Source organism: Lissotriton vulgaris, chromosome 1_1 (genome assembly GCF_964263255.1).
Source record: "Lissotriton vulgaris chromosome 1_1, aLisVul1.2, whole genome shotgun sequence".
Taxonomy (NCBI): Eukaryota; Metazoa; Chordata; class Amphibia; order Caudata; family Salamandridae; genus Lissotriton; species Lissotriton vulgaris.
The window spans coordinates 1,630,631,112-1,630,658,414 of record NC_141685.1 but is presented as its reverse complement, the minus strand read 5'-3'; the positions used below and the strand labels follow the sequence as shown (position 1 = coordinate 1,630,658,414).

The 27,303-nt window shown below is 47.0% G+C and overlaps 1 protein-coding gene across 3 annotated transcripts in view; it reads left to right on the top strand.

Annotated features, from left to right (window-relative positions):
* Positions 1–1,806: 1,806 nt before the first annotated feature.
* Positions 1,807–27,303, top strand: part of LOC147750942 (transmembrane protein 116-like) — a 188,283-nt gene continuing 162,786 nt past the window's right edge. Inside the window, exon 1 of one of the 3 annotated variants that reach the window (XM_086918847.1) lies at positions 1,807–2,194. In XM_086918847.1, coding sequence (XP_086774973.1) covers positions 2,147–2,194 — 48 coding nt within the window. In that variant the 5' untranslated portion in view covers positions 1,807–2,146. The remainder of the gene's footprint in view (positions 2,195–27,303) is intronic. The other 2 variants (XM_086918848.1, XM_086918849.1) reach the window with 2 other exon arrangements.

Genomic DNA, 27,303 nt, shown 5'->3' with positions numbered 1-27,303 from the left:
AAAATAGAAAAAAAATAATGAGCAATGAGAAGGCCGATAAATTTCTAATCTTTGGACTAATTGAGGCTCAAATGGATGCTTTGCAGTATATATTTACCTTCACAATAATGATTAGCTTCAAGCAGAAGATATAATGACGTCAGGAATGTTACCAGAGATGATTGGCTATCTACAAGTGGAGAAGAATGGGCCATTAAATGTATAGCTCAAAGTGTATAGCATCTAGTAAACAATTAATGGCGATATGTTTACCTCCACACGTAGACTTTAGTTCGGTGGTACAAGAAAATAGCGGATAGTGAACGTAAGAATTGGTTGAACATCTAGAAATGGATTATAGATAAGGGTCTATAATTAGTACATCTGTTGGAACAGAATGACTTGCTACGGCTTGAATAGTAGTTAAAAGTTACCTCAAAATAAGCTGAGAATAGTTTCCCAGGAGCCAGAGTCTGTATGTCTTTATTTTTGTCTGTAAATAAGATATATATAACAGATATAATGTATAATACGTGTGTTGTGATAGCACACTAGAGAAACGGATAATTATTTACATAGCAGGACCAAACGTGTGTTTAGTTTGAATAGTAAATTGAGAGGATAAGTCTAGTATGATACCGCTTTTTTTTAAATAAAAGAAGAGAGATATAAACTAATAATGTTTCCAGTGTGTGAATCAGAGCTTGATCGTTGACAGTGCCAAAGGGTGTGGAGAGGTTCAGCAACATCTAGAGGCTAGGTTATTTTTTTGTCTGTGATGATCGTGGCATCAGCAACTACTTTAAGAGTGCCGGTTTCCACATGATGCTGTCGACTGAACCCGGACTGGCAGTCCTGAGGGAGATTGTTCTTGTTGATCTGATACTCTAAGTGGTTGGAGACTGCTTTTTCAATGGCCTTATCAATTAGTGGTAGGAGGGTGACGCAACAAAAGTTTCCAAGATTGTCTGGGTCCAACAGCGGGTGGATCTGTGTTGCCTTTATGGCTTTTGGGAATGTTTCCAAACTGTTGAAGGAATTGACCGTGTTGAGGGGGTGGTGAGGGGATATCCTCTTCATTTGAGATGGTCTTCAGTGAATTCAGGAAGTTGGTGAGTTTGGTGTGTGACACGAGACTGATGGCTGTCCACCCGGGTGGGTGGGGGGTGGAGTGATGGAGGTAGTGTAGACGTTGATGCAGTTATCAATATGAAATATGATTTTGTTGATCCTGATGATGAAGAAGCGATTGATACATCTAAGCTTGTCGATGGACTGGGTGATGGGATACCGTTCTCTGTGTCAGTTCTTGCTCAAGAACTTCATAAATCAATCAATCTCAGTACTAAGTCACATACAGCACTACTGTGAAATCCGGACATACAACATGGGTTCCTGAAATATAGACTGCTGGGGGATTCTGACATGTACAACACAGAGGGTCCACATAGGATCTTGACCCCTAGAGCACCTGGGGACTGTGTATGATCGTGAGGCAGCACTCTGGGATTTTGTATTATCCTAACACAGCACAATGGGGTTGTGTGTGGTCCAGACCCAGCACTGAGAGATGCTGATTTCCCAAAGGTTCATATGTAAGTGTGTCTTGGTCTTTTTACTTCAGTCCTTTGGCATCAACCTGTCCTGTCTCTATTTTAGATCTCGCTGAGATGCTCGAACTGCCCTGCAATTGCAGTGTTGTGCTGTACGGTCGGTATAACTTATCTTATGTAATAAAGTCAGGTAGGAGGGCAGCGAGGGCGGGAGCAGTGATTGCCCGGGGGTTTTCCAGTCAGAGTTTTGCTGCACGTCCTCCGCTGCCCTGACAGGCCTGGTGGGGAAAGTCCCTGTAGAGGAGAGAGGACTGCGCGCCCCTGGGCGGGAAGCCCAGACTGAAAGAGACAGCCAGGAGCCCGCAGCACTCAAGAGAGCACGCACAGAGTCCACGGGAGAGAAAGCCTAACGGAGTGCGGAAGAGAGCCCTGGCTATCACGGAAGAGAGACAGTAGCACAGGAAGGAAGAGAGCAGGCAGGACGGCCGGCCAGGCAGAGTGTCCGTGGACCAACAGGGAAGAGAGACCATTGGAGAGAGCCCTCGGGGAGCCCGGGAGTCCCGGCAGAGGGAGGGAGACCGCCTGAAAGGAGTCGGCCGTGTCTGGCCGCCAGCATGAGCGCCCAGGGCGGTAATAGCACAGGAGTGCTCAGGAACGACCAGGTACGGAGACAGCCTAGGACAGGCGCAGAGAGACGGATAAGAACAGAAACAGACAGGACCAGACAGAGACGCAGACAAACACAGAGCGACAGTGAGAGACTCGCGCAAGTGCAGAGCCGTATACGAGCAAACGGAGATTTCAGACCAAAAAGAAGACAAACAAAGAAAGATAGGTAAATAGTGGGATAAGGAGAGGGGGGCTTCTTTACAAGCCCCTGGCCTTGCGCCACCGTTACGTCACTTTTGCCCATATTGTAAGTGACGCACTGGCTGCGCAAGGGGCTTGTAAATAAGTCACAGGATATGACACAGACAAGTGCAAACGAACATGGCTTCGCACGGGGCTTGTAAATAAGCCGCAGGATATGACACAGACAAGTGCAAGCGAACATATGTAAAAATGTTTTACAAAAAGAGACAGCCTGGGGATGAGACACATCGCAACCTAGAGACAGGACACAAAAAAAGAAAACGTGCCAGTAGGGCCCTACCTAGCTAGCAACATAGAACGATAGGGGGAGAGAGGCTGGTGTGACAGAGTGGGCACCTGCAAAGGGTCTGACGTAGAGAGACAGCAGCTGACTCAGAGGGCAGAAAACAGGGAAACAGGGTCCCAGACGGACGAATATTCAAGGGCAGAGACGAGACATGTATGCAACTCGGATGAAGAGAAGTGCGTAGAGGAAAGCTGCACGCCTTGCAGACGGGCAGGCGTAATGCCAGCGAGGCAGGCAAACACAGGCAGGAGCCCGCTTAGTTCACCTCAACACTCACTTCCGCGCACGAGGGGTTCTTTGACCCTCTGTAACCTGGGGGTTGGAGGAGTTGGGACTTGCACGACCCCTGAGCCCGGTCGTAGAGTCACTGTAAAGGCTGCAAAGGCAAAGCACAGACGAGCAGACTAAAATACAGATAGCGATTCAGAGCGAGAAGAAACGGAGGGCTGCATCCTGACAAATGCAACCGGCTTTTCATCCTTCTAAAGTCAAGAAATAGAGCACCAGGGAATAAAGTGACCGTGGCTGTGCGATCTTCCAAGCTAATCACATAAGTGCACGTGAGCCTGGTATGAGGAAGCATATGTTATTCACCTCAAGGGGTTGAATTTTTTTGCAAAGACCCATGTTATATCTTAAATATATACCTTCAGAGAAGACAGACACAGAGAGAAATAATCACCGAAATGAACAAAGAAAAAACAGAAAGATAATCATTCACATATTATAACTACGCCACAGAAATAAACAAAGGCACAATAGGATGCGGTATAATATAAATCCACAAATTAGACACGGAATCGACAGGAGACAGGCATGATGTGCAGTAGAGGACACAACGTGATAGACCCCTGATTTTGAAGAAAGCGGTGACAGTTAAGACACTCAAAGCCAGCAAATTGTGCAGTCTGGTAGATGCTGGTTTAGAGTGTGTTAAAATAAGGGCATCTATCCCACGAGCAGACGCTTCTGAGCCTGCTGTGGTCTCCACGGTGGAGTCGAGAGTCCACGCAGCTGTGACCGTGGCCGAGCAGCCTCCCGACCTGGGCCGGCGCCGCCACCGCCATGTCTAGTGGAGGGTAGTTACTCTGTGTGAGGGCACTTTACGGACAGGTTACGTACAGCCTTTTTACAAGTAAAGCCCAACAAGGCAGGACGGCTGGACACGTGGGCACTGAAAACATACCCTCGGTTCCCACTTCCCGATCAGAAACGCATGTCCCCCAGGTAGGGAGGGAGGGGTAAGAAGGGGCGCTGGCACAGTCGGCCACCTCGGTGTTGCCGTCGTCAATGCGTCTAGTCTACAGACGAGCTCAGGAACAGCTCCATTATTAAGTTGTATTTCTTAAAAGAAAAATAAAGTATCACTGAGGAGAAATGTTGATGGACAATTGCTACAATAAAAGAACACATCTCTTCTTAAAATCTGTATTACTATAACATATTATACACATTTTATAAAATGTATTATAAAATGTTTGTGATTTTGTGTAACCGCTGTTAAATATTTCCATTGTAATAAGGAAGCAATCTAAGGACACATGAGATAAGACACAGCTTCCCTGTTAGCAAGACTCTCGGAAGCGAACATGAGGCTGGTTAGTTGTGAAACGTGGCTTGTGACGTCATTGTGGTCAAAGGCTGTCTGATTCCCGCTCCCAAAGGAGTTTTGGTGAATCCACGCCCACGGTCGCCCTTTATAAATTATTGTATTTATTTATTTTGTTGGTTGTACATAGCGTTTCATCACTGTGAGGTCTTATGCCGCTGTTCCTGTAACCAATGAATTCAGTAGCATGGGGCAGAATATTGATTTTACGAGGGGGAATAAAAGAGGATTAGAAAGCATTGGTAATTTGAGGTGTAAAACGTTCATAGGTTGAGCTGTAAAGCGCTCATAGTTTGTGCTGTAAACCGCTCATAGTTTGTGGTGTAAAGCGCTCATAGTTTGAGCTGTAAAGCGTCAATAGTTTGAGCTGTAAAGCGTCAATAGTTTGAGCTGTAAAGCGTCAATAGTTTGAGCTGTAAAGCGCTCAGTTTGAGGTGTAAAGCGCTCATAGTTTGTGCTGCAAACCGCTCATAGTTTGAGCTGCAAAGCGCTCATAGTTTGAGCTGTAAAGCGCTCATAGTTTGAGCTGTAAAGCGTCAATAGTTAGAGCTGTAAAGCACTCATAGTTTGAGCTGTAAAGCGCTCAGTTTGAGGTGTAAAGCGCTCATAGTTTGAGCTGTAAAGCGTCAATAGTTTGAGCTGTAAAGCACTCATAGTTTGAGCTGTAAAGCGCTCAGTTTGAGGTGTAAAGCGCTCATAGTTTGAGCTGTAAAGCGCTCATAGTTTGAGCTGTAAAGCGCTCAGTTTGAGGTGTAAAGCGCTCATAGTTTGAGCTGTAAAGCGCTCATAGTTTGAGCTGTAAAGCGCTCAGTTTGAGGTGTAAAGCGCTCATAGTTTGAGCTGTAAAGCGCTCATAGTTTGAGCTGTAAAGCGCTCAGTTTGAGGTGTAAAGCGCTCATAGTTTGAGCTGTCTCATACCGTTCTCTCTGGACTGACCTAAGGAAGGTGTATCTGATAGCGTTAGGCCCCACATTCAGTAAATGAGCTGCCTAGGCTATTTGGGGGAAAGTTGCGCTTTCTGAAACTGGAGTTAGAATAATGCATTTGCCCTTCCAGTGTCGTCCATGCCCGCAGCTGTCCTGAGGGTGAAGTTTAAATCAAGAAACAGATGTTAGTGCAGTGCTCTCATTTCCCCTTGCCCCTGAGTTTTGCTGTCCCCGAGCGCCCTCCTTGGACCTGGTGTCTTGCAATCCTTCCATAATCCTCTCACGCGCATCGAAGTCCATTTCAGTGCTGGGTGGCGCACAGATGCCAACCCCAGCTCATTTCTCAATGCATGCATGGAAGTGTTCCTCGATCGTTCAAATGACTGTCTCCATAAAAGCACTTTGTATTTTCCAATAGTCCGTCATTTTTTGACACATTTTTCTGAGCAGTAAAGTGTTTTACTTCTTGTCTATAGCCCCTTATCTTTGGAATAACTCCAGGTCACTGTGGCTTTTATCAAGACCTTGCAGGCACTTACCCTCACTTCGAACTTTGATCAAACCCAGGCCAAAAGTGTCGAAAAGTGAAGCGTGTGTACAGTCTGACAGCGCAGTTATCTTACATGCAATCGTGTATGTAAACCTATGGAAATGAACTGTTTAAATTCTGTTCTAAAGAAAAGCGGCTTTTCAAGACGTGACAAATGCTTACCCCACTGCAAAAAGCAAGCCCAATTTTTGCTGAGTCCTCTTTACCAGGAACCGTAAAGCAGTGTGGCATTTAACCACATCCCAGTACCCATATTTACATTTTGACAACTCCACCATGAACCCACTGTATGCAATGCAAGCAATGCTCCCAAACCCATATCGACCCCTATGTGTTTACAACAGCAGTATATTCAATACTGTAAAGTATTGCTACAGTTTATGAAAATCATTTTAAACCATACATAAGCTACACATATAATGGAAACATGTCATGTATTACAGCCACCAACTTAAAATATAACAAGGCAGTTGACAAACACATTTTCACAGTCATCATTAATAAATTCAGTGCATGTTTACGCAGCCCATTTACCACCTGGTTGGGAAGGTGTTGTCCCCTGCGCCCACCCGAAGAGCATCACACACCACAGTACAGTCACCATGTCCAGCAGAATGGATGTTTCTTAGGTAGCCTTGACCCTTCAGCATCCACCTTGCCTCTCATTGCCCTTATTGTGAAAAGCATGTGTTAATGGCAATAGTGGTTTAAGGCTGGATTGTTATTACTTTGTGCTAAAGCATTTAAGCAGGTATTTTGTTACATGGTATCTCACATATTACCATGTCAGACAAGGGTTTTGGTGTTGGTGACCCACACCAGACAAACCGTGCGGATAGAAGATGTGCACTACGATGATCCTCATTAGGCTCTCTCAGGAACGATTTTATATTGTTTTGACAAATGTAATTTTGTACATACTTGTAATTGTATTACGTATACCTAATGGTTGCCTTGCAAGCAAGTTTATGCCCAGCAAAGTAAGTCTGAGTTGCTTATGGCGACATGCCAATGATAAAGATTATGCGCCCGATTCACAAAAGTAATCTGAGACAAAACCCTAACTTTACAACTTTCGGCATTTACAGAAGGCATTTAAGAGTACTAAAGTTAGGATCTGAAAGAAACAGGTTAGTGTTAGATTCCTTACCTTAGAATATCCACAGGCGTCAGGCTGGATCCGGAAAGTTTTCGTCAGCAGTACCCCTGCGCGTCGGTAGGCATCGTCTGTGGCTCCGCGTTCGTCGTCGGCATTGTGATCACCGGGATGACGTCGTCGGAGTACTTCGACGCCGCCCTCGTGCGCTGACGTCAGTTCTTTTTTCTGCGCCAGCAAGCGCAGATCCGAGAAGAGCAGTACTCGTCATTTTTTGACTAACTTTTTTGATCTCTATTGATCACGTTTCGAGTCAAGTTCGACTCGCGGTGCCGTTAGGGATGCCTGGTTTTAAACCTTGCAATGCCTGTCACCGCCTGATGTCGGTGACAGACCCCCACCATCAGTGCCTTTACTGCCTCGGGGCCGACCACGATGACAAGTCGTGCCCCGACTGCCGGGCCCTGACCTCGAAGGCTAGACGGGAGTGATCCCGTAAGCTGCTCAAGGTCCGGCAGTCTGCTCCGCGCCGCTCGAGGTCCCGGTCGAGGAGGAAGTTGAGGGACTAGTCGCGGAGCGGGAGTCTTCGCCGCTCGTCGAGTCACCACCACTCGTCGGGCTCCAAGTCCTCCGGTAAGTCGAGGCATTCGAAAAAGAAGTCAAAGAGGTGTTATCGCTCTTCCGACTCCCCGACGTTCACGCGACGTGGCCGGGGGTTCGGGTGACACCTCTGCCGGAGGAGTCGACCTCACCACTCCTCCGCTGGCGCTGACCCCGAGGGTGCCGCTCCCGGTGCCGTCTTCGGACGACACTGACCCCGGTTTCAGCCCCGGTCCAGGTGCGACGCCGAAGCGGTGCCGCTTGGCGCCGTCTCCGACGCCGATGGCTGAACATTTCACCTACGACCCAGCTCCATCATTTTTGCCTGGTTTCCAGGAGATGGATGATGAGGAGTACTGGAAGGGGTCTGAGGACCCTCTGGCACAGCAGTGTCAGTTGAGCCAGGACTGGGCAGATGAGCTAGGGGAGGCCAGTGGTCTGGACACTTCACCTGACACTGGATTCATCTCTCCTCCCTCCGTGGCTTCGGAGGAGGGGGCTACTTATAGCGTGGTGTCGAACAGGGTGTCCAAGGCCTTGGCTCTTAAGCTCCCTGTCATGGCCGTGAGGACTAACCTCCTCACTGAGGTGGTCAAACTGCAGGCAAGCTCCTCAGAGCCTCTACTGCCGTTTAATGAAGCCCTCACAGACGTTCTGATGGGCACCTGGTCCAAGCCCTCTACAGACCTCCCTGTGGATTGGAACGTGGCCCGTCGCCACCGCCCGCGCGACCCCTGCTTTCTGTCCGCTCACCCCACCCCCAAGAGCCTGGTGATTCAGGTCTCTACGTCCCAGACCGCATTCCCGACCGCTCCTACGGATCGGGAATCGAAAAGGTATGATCCACTTCCTGTGGCTATTTAGGCAGAACTGGGCTGCAGCGCTTCGCGGAAAGGAGACAGTGGCAGTGTCCCTGACCCGCTTTGTGACCTGACCAGTGTAAGCTTACGTGCTGATTAGAAAACACTCTTTTAAAATTTAAAATTGTTATGATTGTATTTACTCTGTGACTAGTGCCTTTTTAAAATTCACTTACCCCTGCACCACACGCCACTTCACTGATTGTAGGTGCCGGTTCCCTGCATCGCTTCGCTGGGGCACTTCCGGTCGGCCAGCTTGCAGAGCGGTTAGCGCTCTAGTGCACAACTTCCTGTGGCTATTTAGGCAGAACTGGGCTGCAGCGCTTCGCGGAAAGGAGACAGTGGCAGTGTCCCTGACCCGCTTTGTGACCTGACCAGTGTAAGCTTACGTGCTGATTAGAAAACGCTCTTTTAAAATTTAAAATTGTTATGATTGTATTTACTCTGTGACTAGTGCCTTTTTAAAATTCACTTACCCCTGCACCACACGCCACTTCACTGATTGTAGGTGCCGGTTCCCTGCATCGCTTCGCTGGGGCACTTCCGGTCGGCCAGCTTGCAGAGCGGTTAGCGCTCTAGTGCACAACTTCCTGTGGCTATTTAGCCCTCACTTCTTCCTGAGCGCGCAGCGGTCGCGCGCAGCCCCGCCGAAGACCCGCCAAAGAGCTGCCCGTCTGCGCCCGTCCAAAGAGCTGCCCGTCTGCGCCCGTCCGCGCTAAGGTAGCGCCGGGCGCCGGGCACTCTGCTCCTCATCCTGTCATTAATTCGGCAGGATGTGTTACTCTAAATCCGAGCTGCTGAGTCTTCAGCATTCCTCCTGTTTTTGCACCAGACGCAATCCTGCTCATATACACCATCCGCTTGTCACACCCTCCCAACTGTGTTCTACTTCCAAACGGAAATCTAAACCTCTCCCTGTCCACACCTTCAGGCTAGGACACCTCAATGTAAGATCCATGTACAAACATTCTTCAGAAATACATGACCTTTTAACTGACTATTCTCTAGATGCTCTGTTCATGACTGAGACATGGCTCCTTGATGAGATGGACTCGGTCTGTAACCTGGTAACACCTACAGGCTACTCTATCTATACGGTGAACAGGGGCATGAGAGGGGGCGGGCTAGCGCTCATAATCAAATCCCACTTTCAGTGTCAACTCGATAAAGTAGACATCAAAGGTAGCGAAAGTGCTCGCTTCTCGATTAAAGTCAACCCCCAGTTCTGTGCTACTGGCCTTCTGGTCTATAGACCTCCTGGTGCTGACGTTCCCTTCACTAACTCCCTCCTACAATATCTAAATACCAATATTATTAACTCTGCCAACTTCACGATTATTGGCGACCTTAATCTACATCTCGACAAGAATACCGAGTCGAAGGCGGCAACTTTTTTAGCGGATCTTGCGGCTTTCGAACTCGAGCAACTTGTCCGTGGCCCTACCCATAGAGCAGGACACCTCCTTGACCCCATTTTCAGCAACATCACCGGCGGGTCCTCTGACATACCTATTCCCATGACCTGGACTGACCACTACTTAGTGATGTTAACCATCCCCTGCAACTTAAGTGCTGTTGTAACACCCACCTCTTCAGTTCAGAAACGGCCATGGAGAAAACTCCATCTTGATGAACTCCATGACATTCTGGCATTGCATCCCCTACCCCCGAGTGAAGACCTGGATGCAGGATACGACCAGTTCTGCCTCTGGATTACCCAGGCTCTTGACACTCTTATCCCTGCCAGATGGACCAAGGCCCGCACTCACACGGCGAGCCCTTGGTACAACTCAGAACTTGCCACCTTGAAAAAGGAATGTAAGAAGGCAGAGAGACGTTGGAGGAAAAGTTATGATGCCAGCCTTAAACAAGAATATGTCCTGCTCCAAAAATCCTACCACCGTAAAGTCTGCAGAGTGAGAGCGGCATACTATGCCAGTGAAATCAACAACAGCTCTAATACCTCAAAATCGGTTTTTAAAATTCTGAAAGACCTCACGGCAAAAAAAACTGTCAATGCCATTACTACTTCGCCCGACCTCTGTAACAACATGGCTAATTTCTTCACAGATAAAATCAAGAAGATATACGACACCTTCCCCAAAGACCCTCAGTTACCGGTCGCCTTTGATCCTACTAGGCCTTCCCTCAGTTCCTTTCCCACACTTGACCGTGATACTTTCTCTAAAATTTGTAGAAAGATTAAATCCGGGTCTCCGGCAGATCCCTTAAAGCCTGACCTCTTCTGTGACGCTCATGCACTCATCACAGACCACGTTCGTGATATCATCAATCGGTCACTCTCCACTGCCAGTGTCCCTATCAAGTGGAAGCAGGCATGGGTTTCCCCCATTCTAAAAAAACCCACCTTGGATCCCTCACTCCCGGAGAACTTTAGGCCGATCTCCCTGCTCCCTTGGCCTGCTAAAGTGGCCGAGGCACACGTCAATAACATCTTGTCCAACTTCCTCCTGACCAATAACATTCTGGACGACTCCCAACACGGGTTTAGAGCTGGTCTTAGCACCGAGACAGCCTTGCTCAGTGTTTCGGAGGACCTCCGTTCCATTCTTGACGCCGGCGGTACTGCAGCGCTGGTCCTATTGGACCTCAGTGCTGCCTTTGATACGGTGTCACATGAGGTCCTCCTGATGAGACTGGAGGAAATCGGAGTCACAGGGGCAGCCCTGGGGTGGTTTAGAGACTTCCTGTCTAACAGGTCTTTCAGAGTCTCCACCCCCCCTTACATCTCGAAGGAGCACAGCATCGGACAGGGAGTGCCGCAGGGCTCGTCCCTTAGCCCTACCCTGTTCAATGTCTATGTCCGCCCGTTAGCGGAGGTGGCCAGAAGGAATGGAATGGCTTTGGTATCATATGCAGATGATACCCAGTTGGTGGTGGCTTTGAATAACAACAGTGGTCTGGAAGCCCGTCATTTTAAACAGACACTCATCGACATCACCAACTGGATGACGGCGAACTTTCTCCAACTAAACGCCGGTAAAACCGAGATTCTCCTCTTGGGAAAAAACACCGCTTCCTGGGGAGATAACTGGTGGCCTGACATTCTGGGCTCTCCCCCTAAGCCAAAAGACTGTGTTAAAAATCTAGGTGTCTGGATCGACTCGGCTCTAAAATACACCATCCACACCAAGAAAGTGGCCGCCACGTGCTTCGGCATTTTACGCAACATCAGGCCTATCCTGAAGTTCTTTGACTGCCGCACCCGCCAGCTCATCGTCCAGGCGACGATCCTTTCCAGACTGGACTATGCCAGCTCTCTCCTTTTGGTAGCGAACCTGGCCGAAACCACCAGACTGCAGAGAGTCCAGAATGCGGCTGCCAGAGCTCTGGTCGGCCTACCCCGCCACTCTTCTGTTTCAGGAACTTTAAGGAAACTGCACTGGCTCCCGGTGGGAAGAAGGATCCAGTTTAAGGCTCTATGTTTAGCCTTCAAGATCCTTAAAACCGCCTCTCCCCCACTGCTGAGCCCCCTCCTGTCTGAGTATACACCTAGCAGATCTCTCCGCTCAGAGGGACAACATCTAGTGACCATCCCTCGCACCAGACTTGCTAGAGTTGGGGGACGCTCTTTCAGCCTCCTTGCTGCCAAGCTATGGAATAGCCTGCCTGTAACCATACGGGGGATGCATGATCTTTTAGCCTTTAGGAAAGCCATCAAAACCCATCTTTTCCAATAATCCGTTTTCTTTGTGCACCTTCACTTTGCACCCTGGTCAGTTCGCAGCGCCGGGACGCCCCTTGGCTGGGGCAGCCGCGCGCTATATAAATTCTCATAACATAACATAACATAACATCAGTTTGGGAAGAAACTGTTCTCCTCTCTGAGTTTGGGGCTGCGGTCTGTCAACACCACCTGCCTTTTGGACCATTACACCCACTCTCTGTGGGATACGGTTGCAGAGGTGCTGCCACAGTGTCCGGAGATGGCTCGCTCATGCCCTGGTGGAGGGGCGGGATGCAGCACGGTACTTGATTAGATGTGGACTTGATCCCACGGACTCGCTGGGCAGAGTGATTTCAACGACGGTGGTGATTCGTCGCCACACCTGGCTGAGGTCTGCCAACTTCTCGGGGGATGTCCAGGCCACGCTCATGGACATGCCCTTCGATGGCTGTCACCTCTTTGGCAACAAAGCCGATAGTTTGCTAGAGCGTTTAAAGGACTCCAGGGCTACGGCCAAGACCTTGGGCCTCGGCCAGCCCCAGCAAACCTCCGCTTTTCGACCCTTTCGTGGCCAAGAAAGGGGCGCCCCCACACGTCCAGCCAGCCACAGGCCGCAGAACCAGTATCAACACGGTCGCGGACGTGGTTACCGCCGTGGCAGTGTCGGGGGACACCGGCAGGGTCAGTCCACATCTGCTCCCGCAGCATCTGCCTCAAAGACTTTCTAGTCCGGCATTTCAGGCCCATTCGACACCAGTGGGAGGCAGGGTTTGCCATCACCTCCTCCACTGGCGTACCATGACGTTGGACAGGTGGGTGCTGCAAATCATCCGAAGGGGCTACTCCCTCCCCTTCGAGGCGACACCTCCAGCCGTGCCACTGCAATGCCATTGCATGTCGGGGGATCACATACAACTTCTGCAAGAGGAAGTTACGGCCCTCTTGGCCAAGGGGCCTGTCGAGTGCGTTCCTGAGCCATAAGTAGGGTGTGGTTGTTATTCCCACTACTTTCTGGTTCCCAAGATGGGCAAAGGAGGCCTACCCCCTATCTTGGATCTCCGGAACGTCAACGGCTTCCTCCGGAAGGGGAAGTTCAAGATGCTGACATTGGCTCTGGTCTTAGCTGCCCTAGACCCTGGAGACTGGGTGGTAGCGTTGGACTTGCAGGACGCTTATTGCCACATCCCCGTCCTGCCGGCCCACCGGCGCTACCTGCGGTTCACAGTAGGCCACAAGCACTTTCAGATTACCGTGCTCCACTTCGGCCTTACCAGCGCCCCTTGGGTGTTCACGAGGCAGTGCTGGCGGTGGTCGCAGCTCCTCTGCGCAGATCAGGGGTTCCAGTCTTCCCCTATCTCGACGACTGGTTGTTGAAGGCGGGCTCGCCCCAGACAGTCGTCTCCCACCTCCAGACTACGGCCGACCTCCTGCACCCGCTGGGGTTCTCCATCAACGTGCCGAAGTCACACCTGTGCCCCTCTCAGAAGCTCCTCTTCATCGGAGCGGTTCTTGACTTGGCGCAGTTTCGGGGGTATCAGCCCCCGAGCAGCCTTTCATATCGGGTAGTCCATCACCTTGCCCACCTTCTTTCCACCTCCGCATCCCTCAAAAGAGGAAGAAAGGCTCCACCGCCTGACCCAAAAAGTGCGCTCTCCTTCTTTCTCGACCGCACACGCCAGTTCCGGGTGGACGACCAGCTCTTTGTTGGTTACGTGGGTGCTAAGAAGGGACGGGCGGTACACAAGCGGACCATCTTTCGGTGGGTTGTCTTGTGCATCAAGGTTTGCTACTCTTTGGTGAAAAAGGAGCCTCCTGTTGGACTGCGCGCCCATTCCACTCGGGCCAAGGCGGCTACTGCTGCCCTGGGTCGGGGAGTCCCCTTGTAGGACATCTGTCAGGCAGCGGCGTGGGCCTCGCTGCACACATTTGTTAAACACTACTTCCTAGACAGCCAAGTCCGGAGAGATGGCTTTTTCGGCTTTCCGTTCTTCAGGACTTTCTGGTGTGATCTTGGTTTGCAGACCCACCACCGGGGTTGGTATTGCTGGGGCATCTATTTTAAGGTAAGGAATCTAACACTAACCTGTTTCTTCCAGATGCACAAGTTACTTACCTTCGGTAACAACATATCTGTAAGAGACAGTAGTTAGTCTTAGATTCCTTACCACCCTGCCCATCCTCCCCGTTCTGCAAATCAATATCTAGGGTTAAGGACAACCATTTCAGGCCCCTAATTTCATGGTACCAGTGTCGGTTTCTATCATGGCTCTGCGTTCCTGGCACGGAAAGCTATGCACAGAACTGACGTCAGCGCGCGAGGGCGGCGTCTAAGTACTCCGACCTCATCCCGGCGATCCCAACGCCAACAACGGACGGGGAGCTGCAGACGACGCCTACCGACGCGCAGGGTTACTGCTGACGAAAACTTTCCGGCTGCAGCCTGACGCCTGGGGATATTCTAAGGTAAGGAATCTAACACTAACTACTGTTTCTTACAGATATATTGTTACCGAAGGAAAGTAACTTGTGCATTTTATCTCAGTTAAACTTAGGTTTTGTTCTTAAGTTAAAAGTAAGACAAACTTAAGTTTAACTAACACAAACTGCTAGTCGTAAAGTTAGAATTTTGTCTCAGTTAAACTTAAGTTTGTTTTAAATTTAACTTAAGACCAACATTTAAGATGAACTGAAACAAAATCCTAACTTTAGTACTCCTAAATGCCTACTATGAATACCGAAAGTCGTAAAGTTAGGATTTTGTCTCAGATTACTTTTGTGAATCAGGCCCTATAGACTTGATTTTTTGTTATGAAAAGTTATGATAAAAGCAACAGGGCTGACATATTTTTTGTAAAAAGCATGTGTTGAACTCAATAGGCATTTAGGAGTGGATTGTACTTACTCATTATTAATGCCTACAGATAGGATTTTTTTGCGTGAAATCCTACATGTTGCTGTAGTAGGTAAGGGTTTTGGCGTTAGTTCCTCCTGTGGTTATAGAAGATGTGCACCGTTAGAAACTTTGTTCGACCCTCTTAGGAGAGATAGGTTTTTGCTTTTCCATCAGTAATTGTGTTTACATTTGTGATTTTATGACTGTGGGCCTGCTGGTTGCCTTATGGGAACACTTATGATCAATACAGTAGGTCTGAGTTCATTATGGTGACAAGCCAGAAATAACAGCTGTAGGCTTTGTTGGTTCACTAGGAAGAGGTATTTCAAATGCCATAGGTCTGATCTGTTACTACAAAAAGTGACAACAAATACAGTAGGTATGATTAATTGACTATGTAACACATATGTTAAAACCACGAGGCCTTTAATGGTGGATTGTTTTTGCACTGTGTTAAAGCCTGTTATCAGGTATTTTCTTATATGAAATCTCGCAGATTACCTTTGTAGAGAAGGATTTCTGTATTGGTTGCCTCCTTTGACAAACCTTAGGGATAGAAGATTTGTAGAGTAATAATTCTTGCTAGTATCTCTTTGGAAGGCCTGCCAGGCTTAGCTCTCTGCTAGGATTTTTTAATTAAAAAAACATTAAATAATGCAGACATCCTCATAACTAAAAGCATCTATAGAGATACATAGAGGACCTCTTGGTCAGCCATCTTCAGCCACTGGTCTGTCTAAGTGTTATTTACAATCTGCTTCCATCCATCGTAGCATGCTGCACGGGGTAATGGTTCAGTCCACACCAGTCAGTGGCTCTCTACCCTTTAAACGATGGCATCTTCTGATCACATATGCACATCCACCTGAAAATAAATGTGCTTTTTATATCAGGGCTGGGTGATGAGTTCTTTAGTTTTTAAATTTCTCCTTTGATTGTTCGCCTTTCACTTCTTTGTTTCTCCTCTTTTTATTTTGTTTTTTTGTAAAAGGATGCTATAGCGCTCTAGGCAGTGTTAATTGGCCTCTTGTAGCTTTTTTCATCTGCAATGCGCCATAGCCCACGTCTCCATTTTCGCTAAAACCAGAAGACTATTATGTAATGCTGTTGTCCATAGTGTACGATTCAAAGATGGCTAAAACTTTGGTTCTAAAGTGGCAGCCATGTTTCAACTTTAAGCAACAATAGACTATGTACAATACCACTGCAAGACAGACCCCTGCTACTAAGTTCAGTTTCGTTACTGCAAGCACGTGCCCAGGGCCGGTCCTAGGCATGGGCGGTATGGGCAGCTGCCCAGGGCCTCGCGCTCAGGGGGCCCCCTGCCGGTCCCGCAGAGGAGGGAAAAGCGCACTTGCGCAGGCAGTAAGGCACTTAGAGGGGCCTCACATCTTCCCTTTCGCCCGGGGCCTCAGAAGGCCTCAGAAGGCCTAGGACCGGCTCTGCACGTGCCAGCCATGTTTAGTTTGCAGTATTCTTTTAATTTATCTTGCATATGTAGTTGAGGTTGTGTTATTGTGGTTGTGTCAGAGGGTGAAAGCAAAAATGATTTACTGGATAAATGAATGGATGCACAAGCGCAAATATGAGTGACAAAGTACATGTATGTTGACTTATTGAATACACACACCCATCAATGACACAAAGGCACTTTCATTCATGAGCCAGAACTATTGGTATTGCAAAAGCTTGTTTTTCATATGTGGATACTAAATAAGGTGTGGTGGCTAAACAGACCTCATTAGTTTTGCATAGTAAGGGATTTCATTTCACATTACTCACTTTAGGTTTTAACAAATCTTATTGGTCATTAACCCTTAAATCACTGCAGATATAGCATTCTATCCGTGGCAGGAGGCTCTACTGATTGTGTAAATTCCCTCTACCTGACTTCTAGCCCAAGTTGCAGCCAAGGGTCTATGTTGTCTGAGAGGTAATGAAGGACTGATGTAGCTCTCGGCAGCAAAACTATATCGCTCTTCAAACGTTTCTTTCCTTGGCAGCGCACTCTTCTAAATTAAACAGAGAGAAACCGAAAGATAAACATTTTGAATGTTGGAGCAAATGTCTTTAAACAGTCACTGGAATTATGTGACTCTCTGGTCAAAGTTTTTCTCGCAAAATTGTGGATCTACCACATTTATTTTTTTTATTTTATTATTTTTTGCATTTTTCTACATCACAAACAAGACCAAATGGATACCAGAGCTCCTTACATAGGAATAGTTGCACACTGCAACAAAGCAGTGTACATAAGAACATTTCACATTATTCACTTGAGAAAAGATGCAGATGACAAAAAAGCAGTTCTCACAAGAACATTTCACATGAAGTTATTTAATAACAGATTTGTTTTGGGTGTTTGCATTTTGAGCAACATTGTTGCACCATAAAATAAACAATGTTCAGCTAGATCCAAATAGAACAGTGCCAACGTTGCCACACAATCCAACATCTGCTGTATAATTTCCTGATTTACAAAAATGTGTTTCCAGCACAAACAGATTAAAAGTTACTAGGAAGTCATGTATAATGGGATACCACATGAATTATTAAAGCCAGTGATGTTATTACATGCTGGTGTCGTGGTTATGATAAAGACTGGGAAGTAGGGCAAACTGAGGGCATCTGTGGTTAATAGTGGGCAGAGATTAGGATGTATGGTAACACCTCTCACTTTAATCCATTGTAACTTTGGAATTTTACAAACGCCACTGAAGTGGATAGTGGGTGTACCCTTGGCCGGATCACTGAGGTTAGCCTGTGCCCTCCTACCTGGATAGCTGGATCAGGGATTCGGCCTGGAGTAGGATTGGCAATTCTTCTCTGCAGGATGGAATATCAGCATCAACAGAGCTGCATGTCGAACACAGGATTCATTCCACCACAGTGGCAACTGGAATGCCCCTCTCACCCGTAAAAGGACAGTGCTTTGTTTATCTAATGAAACCAGTGTGTTTGAGGTACAGCTCTGATGCACTGATGTGTCTAGATGATAGAAGCTGTCTCCAAATGGGCAATGCAAGCACTAGGATATCTTGTTCTGTATTCCTAGCCTTGACCCAAGTGTACAGATTATATAGCAGGAAAGGCTTTCGAAAAATATGCAGCATGCACAGCGTCTTCTTAGAATAGTATAGTGCAAGCAAAGCTTGTAAGAATAATATAAGTAAAACAATGTCTGATAAAATGTGTAAAATGTAAAACTAAAATGGAGAACCAAAGTGGGTCCAAGAGGACCGCCGTATATGAGCCTATCTAATACACAAGGATTGAAATGACTAATAGGCATAAGGAAAGGCAATAGGAGCGAGTACCAACCACAGGAGCAGGCCAATCAATGTGGAGGACTGGGCCTGCGAATAGCATTGTGTTTTTTTATGGATCGAGGCGTAACCAGTTGTCTTGTCTCCAGACACCTTGCCTCTCCTGAAAGTTGAGGTGTTTCAATCAGGACCCCAAACCTACTCCCATTTAGGAAAGAGCTGATGCCATACCTCTTCAAAGAACCTTACATCACAATGCAGGAACAGGCCACTTATTTTCCAGATTGCAGCTACCTCCCTATTAACTGGCTGACTGTATCTTTACATTTGCCTTTGTATACTGCTTCACAGCCTTTTGGCTAGTTTCACACAATACAATTAGCACATGCATACATGTCTTTATCCTCAGTTGCCATCCATAATGGTAGTTTCCGAGGATGCGCGAAACTGGAGAAAAATATTGACTAGGTTTTGTAACAGCCAATCTCTTCCACATGTCTGTTGCAAGGTAAGAAAATGCTTTTGGTACATTTTGGCTGTTAGGAAGAATTGGTGCAAAGTCATCGCCTCCTGGCCTTCTCCAGGGCCGGCTCTAGGCTCATGGTGGCCCTGTGCAGGGAGCATAGGTGGGGGCCCCGGAAGAGGGGTCCGGACAGGGCGGAGCTCAGGAAGGTGTTTTAATAATACGTCCAGAAAAGTCGTTAGATGATTGACCAGTACCTGCGGCAGCTCCTACCCTTCCGAATTCGTCTCAGAACGATACAATTTAGGAGGAGGAGGGCATTGTGACACACGACATGAGGGACTGGGCGCACAGACAGCTGCAGTGCCAGGGCCATGACAGGTATACTGAATAAACAGAAATTTCAAAAGTTGAACAAGGATACCTTCCACAAAGCCCCTGTGTGGTACACAAGCCTGTGCCCAACACTAGCGGGGTGATTACCGTTGGTGAAAATAGGAAAGGTTTAGAGGCAAAACAAACGTTTTTCTGCTTACATATACATTGTACAGAAAATATCAGGACAGACAGTTATATTGCCTTTTTCATTCAAGGCAATATAACTGTCTGTCCTGATGATGGTTCCCATGACCCTTTAGGGGAACCGAAACGCCGTCGACTTGCTCATGCACCCTATAGAGATGTTTGATTGTATAGATTGATGTAACGGTGCTTATTGATATTTTCTGTACAATGTATATGTAAGCAGAAAAACGTTTGTTTTGCCTCTAAACCTTTCCTATTTTCACCAACGGTAATCACCCCGCTAGTGTTGGGCACAGGCTTGTGTACCACACAGGGGCTTTGTGGAAGGTATCCTTGTTCAACTTTTGAAATTTCTGTTTATTCAGTAAACTCGAAGGACCCCTGTCCGGCTGGACAAGTCTTTCCAAAATATAGATTTGATTTCGTCTATATTTATTGGTTGTTTACTGCTTCATGCACGGGACCACTGTTGTTTCACTAAATTACTCCCCGAGGTCCCTGGCTGACTCTATTGGGGTCCCTTGTTGTTATAAAAGAGGGCCATGACAGGGGCACCGGATTTGGAATTTGTTGGGTAAACAAAGATCTAGGTGTCTACAGTCTAATCCCCTGAAATAAACTATTTTAAAGTGAAGCCTGCTCGAGAGAAAACAAAGTATAATTAGTGGAGGTATAATACAGCAATATATGGTAGACACTCGAGCACAAGAACAAACGTTACGTTCGTAGGCAAAGGCAATGGTGGCACTTGTGCAAGTATCAAAGCAAACAAAATGCCATTACCACGCAGTCCCCGGCAGCACTCACTCGAAAGATCTGCCAAGGTGCCCTTTTTGTCAACTGGAGAACATTATATTCCCACCCAGCCAGGTAGATTTGTCCACACACGCCCACTGCATTAATCTGAAGAGGACCAAGTGCACAAAATCTGATAGTCTTCAGAGCATCACCCCCATTGGGCACGCCATGCCATGCAAGGCGTAGATGGCAAGGGGTCATCTCTGAGGGGGGACTCTATGCAGGCAGTAGAAGGCAAGGCGTCTTCTTTTCTGGGAAGTGCTGTGCCGAGAGTAGAAGGCAGAGGTCATCTCTGGGGGGCATGCGACGCAGGGAATAAATAGAAGGCAGGGGGGGTGGAGTCTTCTCTAGGGGCTCGGTGAAGTGGTTAGAGAAAAGGGAAAGGGAAGTGCTTTAAATGGGAAGATACTGCCCGGTACTGCGTGCCTGCACTTCCTGAATGTGAAGGGTAGAGTATCTGCACCTCTCAGCACTGCTGTAACATATTTAATGGGAGAGCACCGGCACTTCTCAGGAGCAAGCAGGTACTCTAATTAGTGAGTGCCTGCAATTCAATACTTCCATTTCACGCACTGAACCCTGAACAAGGGGTATTTTGGTCGTCTGTCACCTTGCTCCTTTGTTCTCGACTCAGTACAGGGGTTGGGCTCAGGACGCACAGGGATCCGTGTTTTGGAGATGGAGCCTGAGACCAGGGATGAGCCTTTTAAATAATGTCTAATATAGAATTATGGCGTGCGTCACTGCCGGTGTCGGCGCAATCAGGCAGCACTGCTGCAGGCTGTCATTGTAAGACTGTTCCCACTCGAGGCCTGCACATTGCACAACAGTGCCTGTCAAATAATATTCACAGATTGAATCTATCTTTGTTGTGTCTATTGACACACCTGCAAGTCCGCTGTCCGCTTCAATGAAGATAACAAAGAGGAAGCAACCTTTCCCGAGAGAGCTTAATAGGCACGCAGCAGCAGCTCATTAAAAACCCATCCCTACCTTTGAAGGGTTAGAAATCCTCGAAACCGGCTGCACGCTTTCTACTGGATTTATAATGCAATGTTTGGCAAATTTGGACTGTTTGGCAATAAAGCAAGGCACTGGAAGTTGGGGATGGGCTAGGCTGCCTCAAAAAGGGCATGTTTGGGGCATAGGATTTAGGAAGAATTAAGCCAGCTTTACTCGTGCCTGGCTGGTGGTGCACCCGCCCGAAGAGGGCCCTCAGGGCCGTGTTTTCATTTGTGTGCCGCCACTGCACTGCCACATTTTTAACTTAAACTTACTACTTAGTCAGTATATTCTTATCATATCATATATACAGTATATTATATATTATAAATAAAAATTATACTATTTAATTAATTCTCAGACTCTCTCTAGCAGTCTCGTCTCAGAGTCAGACTCTCACCGTTCCAAATTTGAAGGGTCGGGGAAGAGTCGAGATAGTGCCGGAGTCGGACAGGTGTTCTCTGATGATCGTCGGTGGCGTTGGTATTAATTGTTCTTTATTCTCACACGATGACGACGCACAGTGGCACCACCGCTCACTCACGTCACGCACTCTCCCTGGCGGGAGCGTGACCACCATGACACGTCAGAGCGGCTAAGAGCAGCAGGTGCACAGTTGCGCACTGCGCACTGCGCACAGCGCGCGGGGGCTATCCCAGGGCCGTCACGTCATTGGTAGTAGGGCTAAGATTGACGGCCCTGGGACCCAAACTGCTGGCTGGCTGGGCAAGTGAAACTGAAAACAACAACGCTGCCATGGTATGCATAACTGGGTCGGGCCGGCTTCGGTTTCGTCAGAAGAATTCAACCTGGCTGATTGTGTGAGTGTGTGTGACCCATCCCTGCAGATTGCGGACCGGGGTCGGAGCCGGAGGCCGCCAAATCCTGCCAGGGGGCCGCCAGTGCCACAATGTAGATCCTTCCAATCCGATCCTCGTCGTGGCGGCCCCTGGGGTTTGGCGGCCCTGTTCAGGTGCACACTTTGCACATGCCTAGGGCCGGCCCTGCCTTCTCGCATTGGCATATAGAGACATTATGGGAGGATGTTGTTATGTTTTTTTGTATAGTACCAACCACCAATGCACTATGGTTGCATTGTAATGGCAGTGTAGTGCTTTATCTGACATGCTTTCATGCGGTTCTGTGAAGGTCATCAAAAGTACTGGAGGGACCATCATTCTGTTTTGTTGTTTGGTTGTGTGCATCCAGTGTTTAGATTCAGAATGGTTTGTGTGGATTGGTGTGGAGGGAAAGTGATTTTGATCTAGGAAGCTGTTTATGTTGTTTCATGTGTACAGGTAGATGTGCCAAAGACTTTCCATTTTTTTCAACAAGGGAACATTGGTGTGGTATTGTTTACTATACAGCGTTTCTGAATGACGGATACAATAAAAGCCACATTTTGTTTATTGGATGTGTGTTTGTTGTGTGTGGTCCATAATGTAACGAATACAGTTTGTGTGTTAGTTTTGGATTTGAGTAGTTAGAATAGTTAGATTAAATCTAGGTATTCTGCAAAATCAGGGTCACATTTATACTCTAGTGTAGTTCTGGCTGGCACTTTCTATTTATGAATAGTCAGCCTTAGTTGTCTTGCAGGAACAAGGCTTAAGGAATGGCAATAAAATCTTCATAGTCACAGATATGCAAATCCTACATCGGTCATGGTCCGCGCTGTTGAATGTCGGAGAGAACTGCTATATACAGTGAGCATTTCTTCTTTTGTGTTGATGATGACAGAGGCTGAGCTGCAGCATGGGTCAAAACTAGACAGGTAGTAACTGAACAAGCAGCTCGGCTGTAGGTGATTTAAGAATTTTGTGTTGCTGACCACCTCTTGGATCTTACCCACACAATCTATGCCAGAGATAGGTTGGTATTTATCAGAAGGTGCTTGGTCTGTGCTTGTGTCTTCAGTTGGGGGATAATGTGAGCATACCTTAGCTTCCTGGGGGCTCCCCCTTCACAAAGCAAGACATTGGCTACTTTGGTGGTGTGCAGATGTAGAACAGAAGGACCCAATTGTAGGAGTCAAATGGTTAAAAATCTTGGCCCAGTGGAAGGACAGCCAACAGAGCAGTAGCATATTTTTCAATTTTCTGTTTTTTCTCCGCGGGTGTAACAATGTGTTCTATGGAGAATGCACTTCTCTTGCACCCCTGGCAGATCTAGGGGTGATCTGCTCATCTTCCTTTCTTGGAAACCTCTGACCATTTCCAAGACGAGAAGGGGTGAAATTGGAGTTTGTCTCTGCCAATAAACGTACATTTGTGAGCATTCACCAACTAAGAAACCAGATCAAGACTGGTTCCTCCCACTTCTTATCACTTGGATGAGAACTTCTCATCCTGATTTCTTTACATTTGTTCTTCATTAACTGATTTTATAGAACTCCAGAGGAATTGATGGTTGAGGTGGAGATGAAGGATCCTTGCTTGGACAATACGCCCTGCCCACCAAACATTATTAAAGTGTTCCACGGCGCTGCACCTCGTGTCCTCTGATCTTTGCTGAGAAACAGAAGAAAGTTAAGTTAATAATCCCAGCGGCTGTGGCAGAGGACTCATTCTACCCTGTGTTTGCATCCTGTGCCAGTTGCAGGCAGCCTCTTTGTGGCAGACTGGAGGTGCTGCACCGATTGCAGCCAAATCCACACCCAATGGCCATCATAAAATGGTGCTAACTGAGGTCTTAGCGAGGCAGACTGGACAAGCTGTGATGCCCTGGACCTAGTTATGATAGTGTGAATCGATCTGCATTATTGAAAGAACAAATAGACAACAGTGCAGCATTAGCACGGAGTTGCCAGTAATATATGTATAGAAACGCCTAACTCGCATCATACTCGGTCGGCCGGAAACCTTTCTGAGTCGGTTGGAAAGACATGTTCTTGATCCGATTTGGATGGAGCAAATGCCGTTAGGAGGCCTTCCTATCCGCATCAGAATCAGGCCCTAAGTTGGAGATAACGCACTCTCTTTCATCCATGTTTAAATTTTTACCAATAGTTGTTGCAGTTCTTCAGCCGCCATAGTGTTCAAAGAAAAATGTATATTTACCTATTGCTTCATCTCCATAACATTGCACTCGGCCCATGGTGTGTCTTTTGCAGGTTGAAGAGAGGCCCCAAATATACATTAAAATGCATGCACATATGAAGGGGACCTTGTGGGCCACAGGTGGAAAGACTTTAAGGGAGAAATAAAACATCTCTTAAACTCTGAGTGCGCATCAACATAACGGCATGAATCAACGAAGGATATTCTCTAGTGTGTACACCACCGTGGATGAGAGCAGTAGAGAGATCGAGGCCACAGGCACCCCACACCCTCACATATAAAATGCAAGGCATCATCCTAGAAAAAAAGCAAAACACTATCCATCCCATGGTGGGGGTGCAACCCTGATTGCATGGTGGATAGACTGTTGAAAGTACGAAGGTGCTTCTAAAGCTAAAGCATCCCAACCGTTTTAAGATCTTGGATACAACAGGAAGTAAGGTTGGCGATTGATCTGTAGTTGCCTAATGCTAAGGGTGCCCAGCTTAGTTTTGCAAAGAAGAAGAATGGCTAGCCTTTAGTGCAAAGGTGGTGAATTGATAAGTTAATCAGCTGCGATTTGACAAAAAAGACCACTATCTGTATCATTATGAAATGTTGCATCATATGCATAATCTATACCACCACCTAGTTGTCTGTGTCCCTTTGCCTATGTGTGAGTGGTTGCTTTCATGGCATGCGGGTCTGGCCACGGTGATCAACCAGTGACAATTGCCCTGGTCTGTGTGCACCATGAGACAGAGGGAATGCCACTCTGGCTCCAAGTGGGCCATTTCCTGTGTCTTCCAACGTAGAACTATAGCACTGGAAGATATCTTCACTCTATGGGCCCGCCAGCATCCATCATTATGACTCTGCATCTAACCCCTATTTACTCCTGTTGATCATTTATCGTTTATCAGTTATTACTTTTGCAAACAAATCAAAACAGTGAACCAAGCGACTAATAGATCTAGAAAGGTACTCCTAGGTTATTGCTTGTTTTGATTCAGACTCTAAAGTGATGTGAAGACACCTAGGGCCAGATGTAGGTGGCCATTTACCGGCCGGTAACGGCCGATTTCGGCCGTTACCGACCGGTAAATGCAAATTGAGATGTAGGGCCCTGTATTTTACAGAATCGGTAAATTTACCGATCGGTAAATTTACCGATTCTGTAAAATACCGAATCGGTATTGTATCAGATTCGGTAAAATTGATATGTAGGTGGGACTCTTCTGAGTCCCACAAGCATTACAGAATCGGTATTTTACCATCAAATTCTATTTGATGGTAAAATACCGATTCCGGTGTGCATGCACATGTGTGCATGCACACCTGTGCCATATGACAGGCAGACCTGCCCTTAGGGCAGGTATGCCTGCCACATGGCACCCGAACCTTTTTTGGGGGTGCTAGAGGGTGTCAAAGTGACACCCCCTGCACCCTTGTCAAAATCGGTATTTACCGATTCGGTAAATACCGACCGGTAATGCCCCATTCATTCCTATGGGCTTCAAAGCCCATACGAATGAATGGAGCATTACCGGTCGGTATTTACCGAATCGGTAAATACCGATTTTTACCGATTCGGTAAAAGGGAACATCTGGATTCCCTACATACCCACCCCTCACATTTACCGATTGTTAATTACCGAATCGGTAAAATTCGGTAATTTTCGGTAATTAACAATCGGTAAATGTTACTTACCTACATCTGGCCCTAAGGGCCAGATGTAGGTAGACATTTACCGACCGGTAACGGCCGATTTGGCCGTTACCGACCGGTAAATGGCTATTCTAGATGTAGATGGCCTATTTTACCGAATCGGTAAATTTACCGAATCGGTAAAATACCGAATCGGTATTTTTACTGATTCGGTAATTTTGAAATGTAGGTGGGACTCTTTTGAGCCCCACAGGCATAACCAAATCGGTATTTTACCACCCAATCCAATTGGGTGGTAAAATACCGATTCCAGGTGTGCATGCACATGTGTGCATGCACACCTATGGCATGTGACAGACGGACATGCCCTTAGGGCGTGACTGTGTGCCACATGTCACAGATGCCTTAAATCGGGGTGCTAGAGGATGTCAAAGTGACACCCCCTGCACCCTTGCAAAATTCGGTATTTACCGAATCGGTAAATACCGATTCGTTAATGCCCATTGATTCCTATGGGCTTCAATTACCGATTTTCCCTACATCTCCCCACTTCTATTTTACCGATTCATAAATACCGAATCGGTAAAATTCGGTATTTATGATTCGGTAAAATATACTTACCTACATCTGGCCCCTAAGGCCCTTATAAGTTGGCCGGTGATTCGGCAAGATTTTCCCTACCCCAGAGTTACAGATATCGGAGGTACTGGTAAATTTGAGGGTGGGAAAATCTGACCCACTATGAATTGGACCTTGAGTATCCACTAAGAAAGGAGGAATTATCAGGGGTATTGGTAATTCTGACTCAGATTTCACATCGTAACACCTCAGTTTGGCCAGACTTTCACCTGGAGCCTTTGGCCGCTGTTAGATGCTGAAATCTCTGGTCAAAGTTATTAGATCTGATGTATTTCTGCAGATCTCATACTTCTGATGGGGTCAGTAACTGCAGTTACCAACCCCATCGAAATTAGGACGCCACTCGTAATGAGACAAGCAGTCAGGTTCCCACTTGAGTTACAGGTATCGATGGGTACTGGTAAATCTGGGAGTGGGAATTCTGGTCCACTATGAATTGGGCCCTGACCGTCCCTTATGAAATGAGGAATTACTAGAAGTATTGGTAATTCTGGCTTTGTAACTTCTCAGTTTGGGCCAGACTTTCACCTGGAGATTTTGGCCGCTTTTAGATGCTAAAATCTCTGGTAAAAGCTAGGGGATCTGATGTGTTTCTGCAGATCTCATACTTCTGATGGGGTAGGTAACTGCTGTTGCCGGCATCATTGGAATAAAGAAGCCACTCGTAAGGAGGCAAGCTGTCAGGATCTACTACTTTGTCATGAACAATTTTCGTACTTAACAAAACCTCAAAAATTAGATGTACATTAAATAAGAATGGTTTCACACTGAACTGTCACAGAATCTCATAAGAAATGCAAGTAAAAGGTGCCACAGAATTCTGTTCTGAAGAAGGCCTAGTTGTACAAAACTCGGACAGAAACACACCTTCAAGAAACATTGTGATTGGTCTTTACAAAATCGTATGTTTGAAATTCCAGATTAAATAAAAATGTTGTGCATGACCCACAAATATTTCATCACATATATTAACAATTGTGTGATATTACA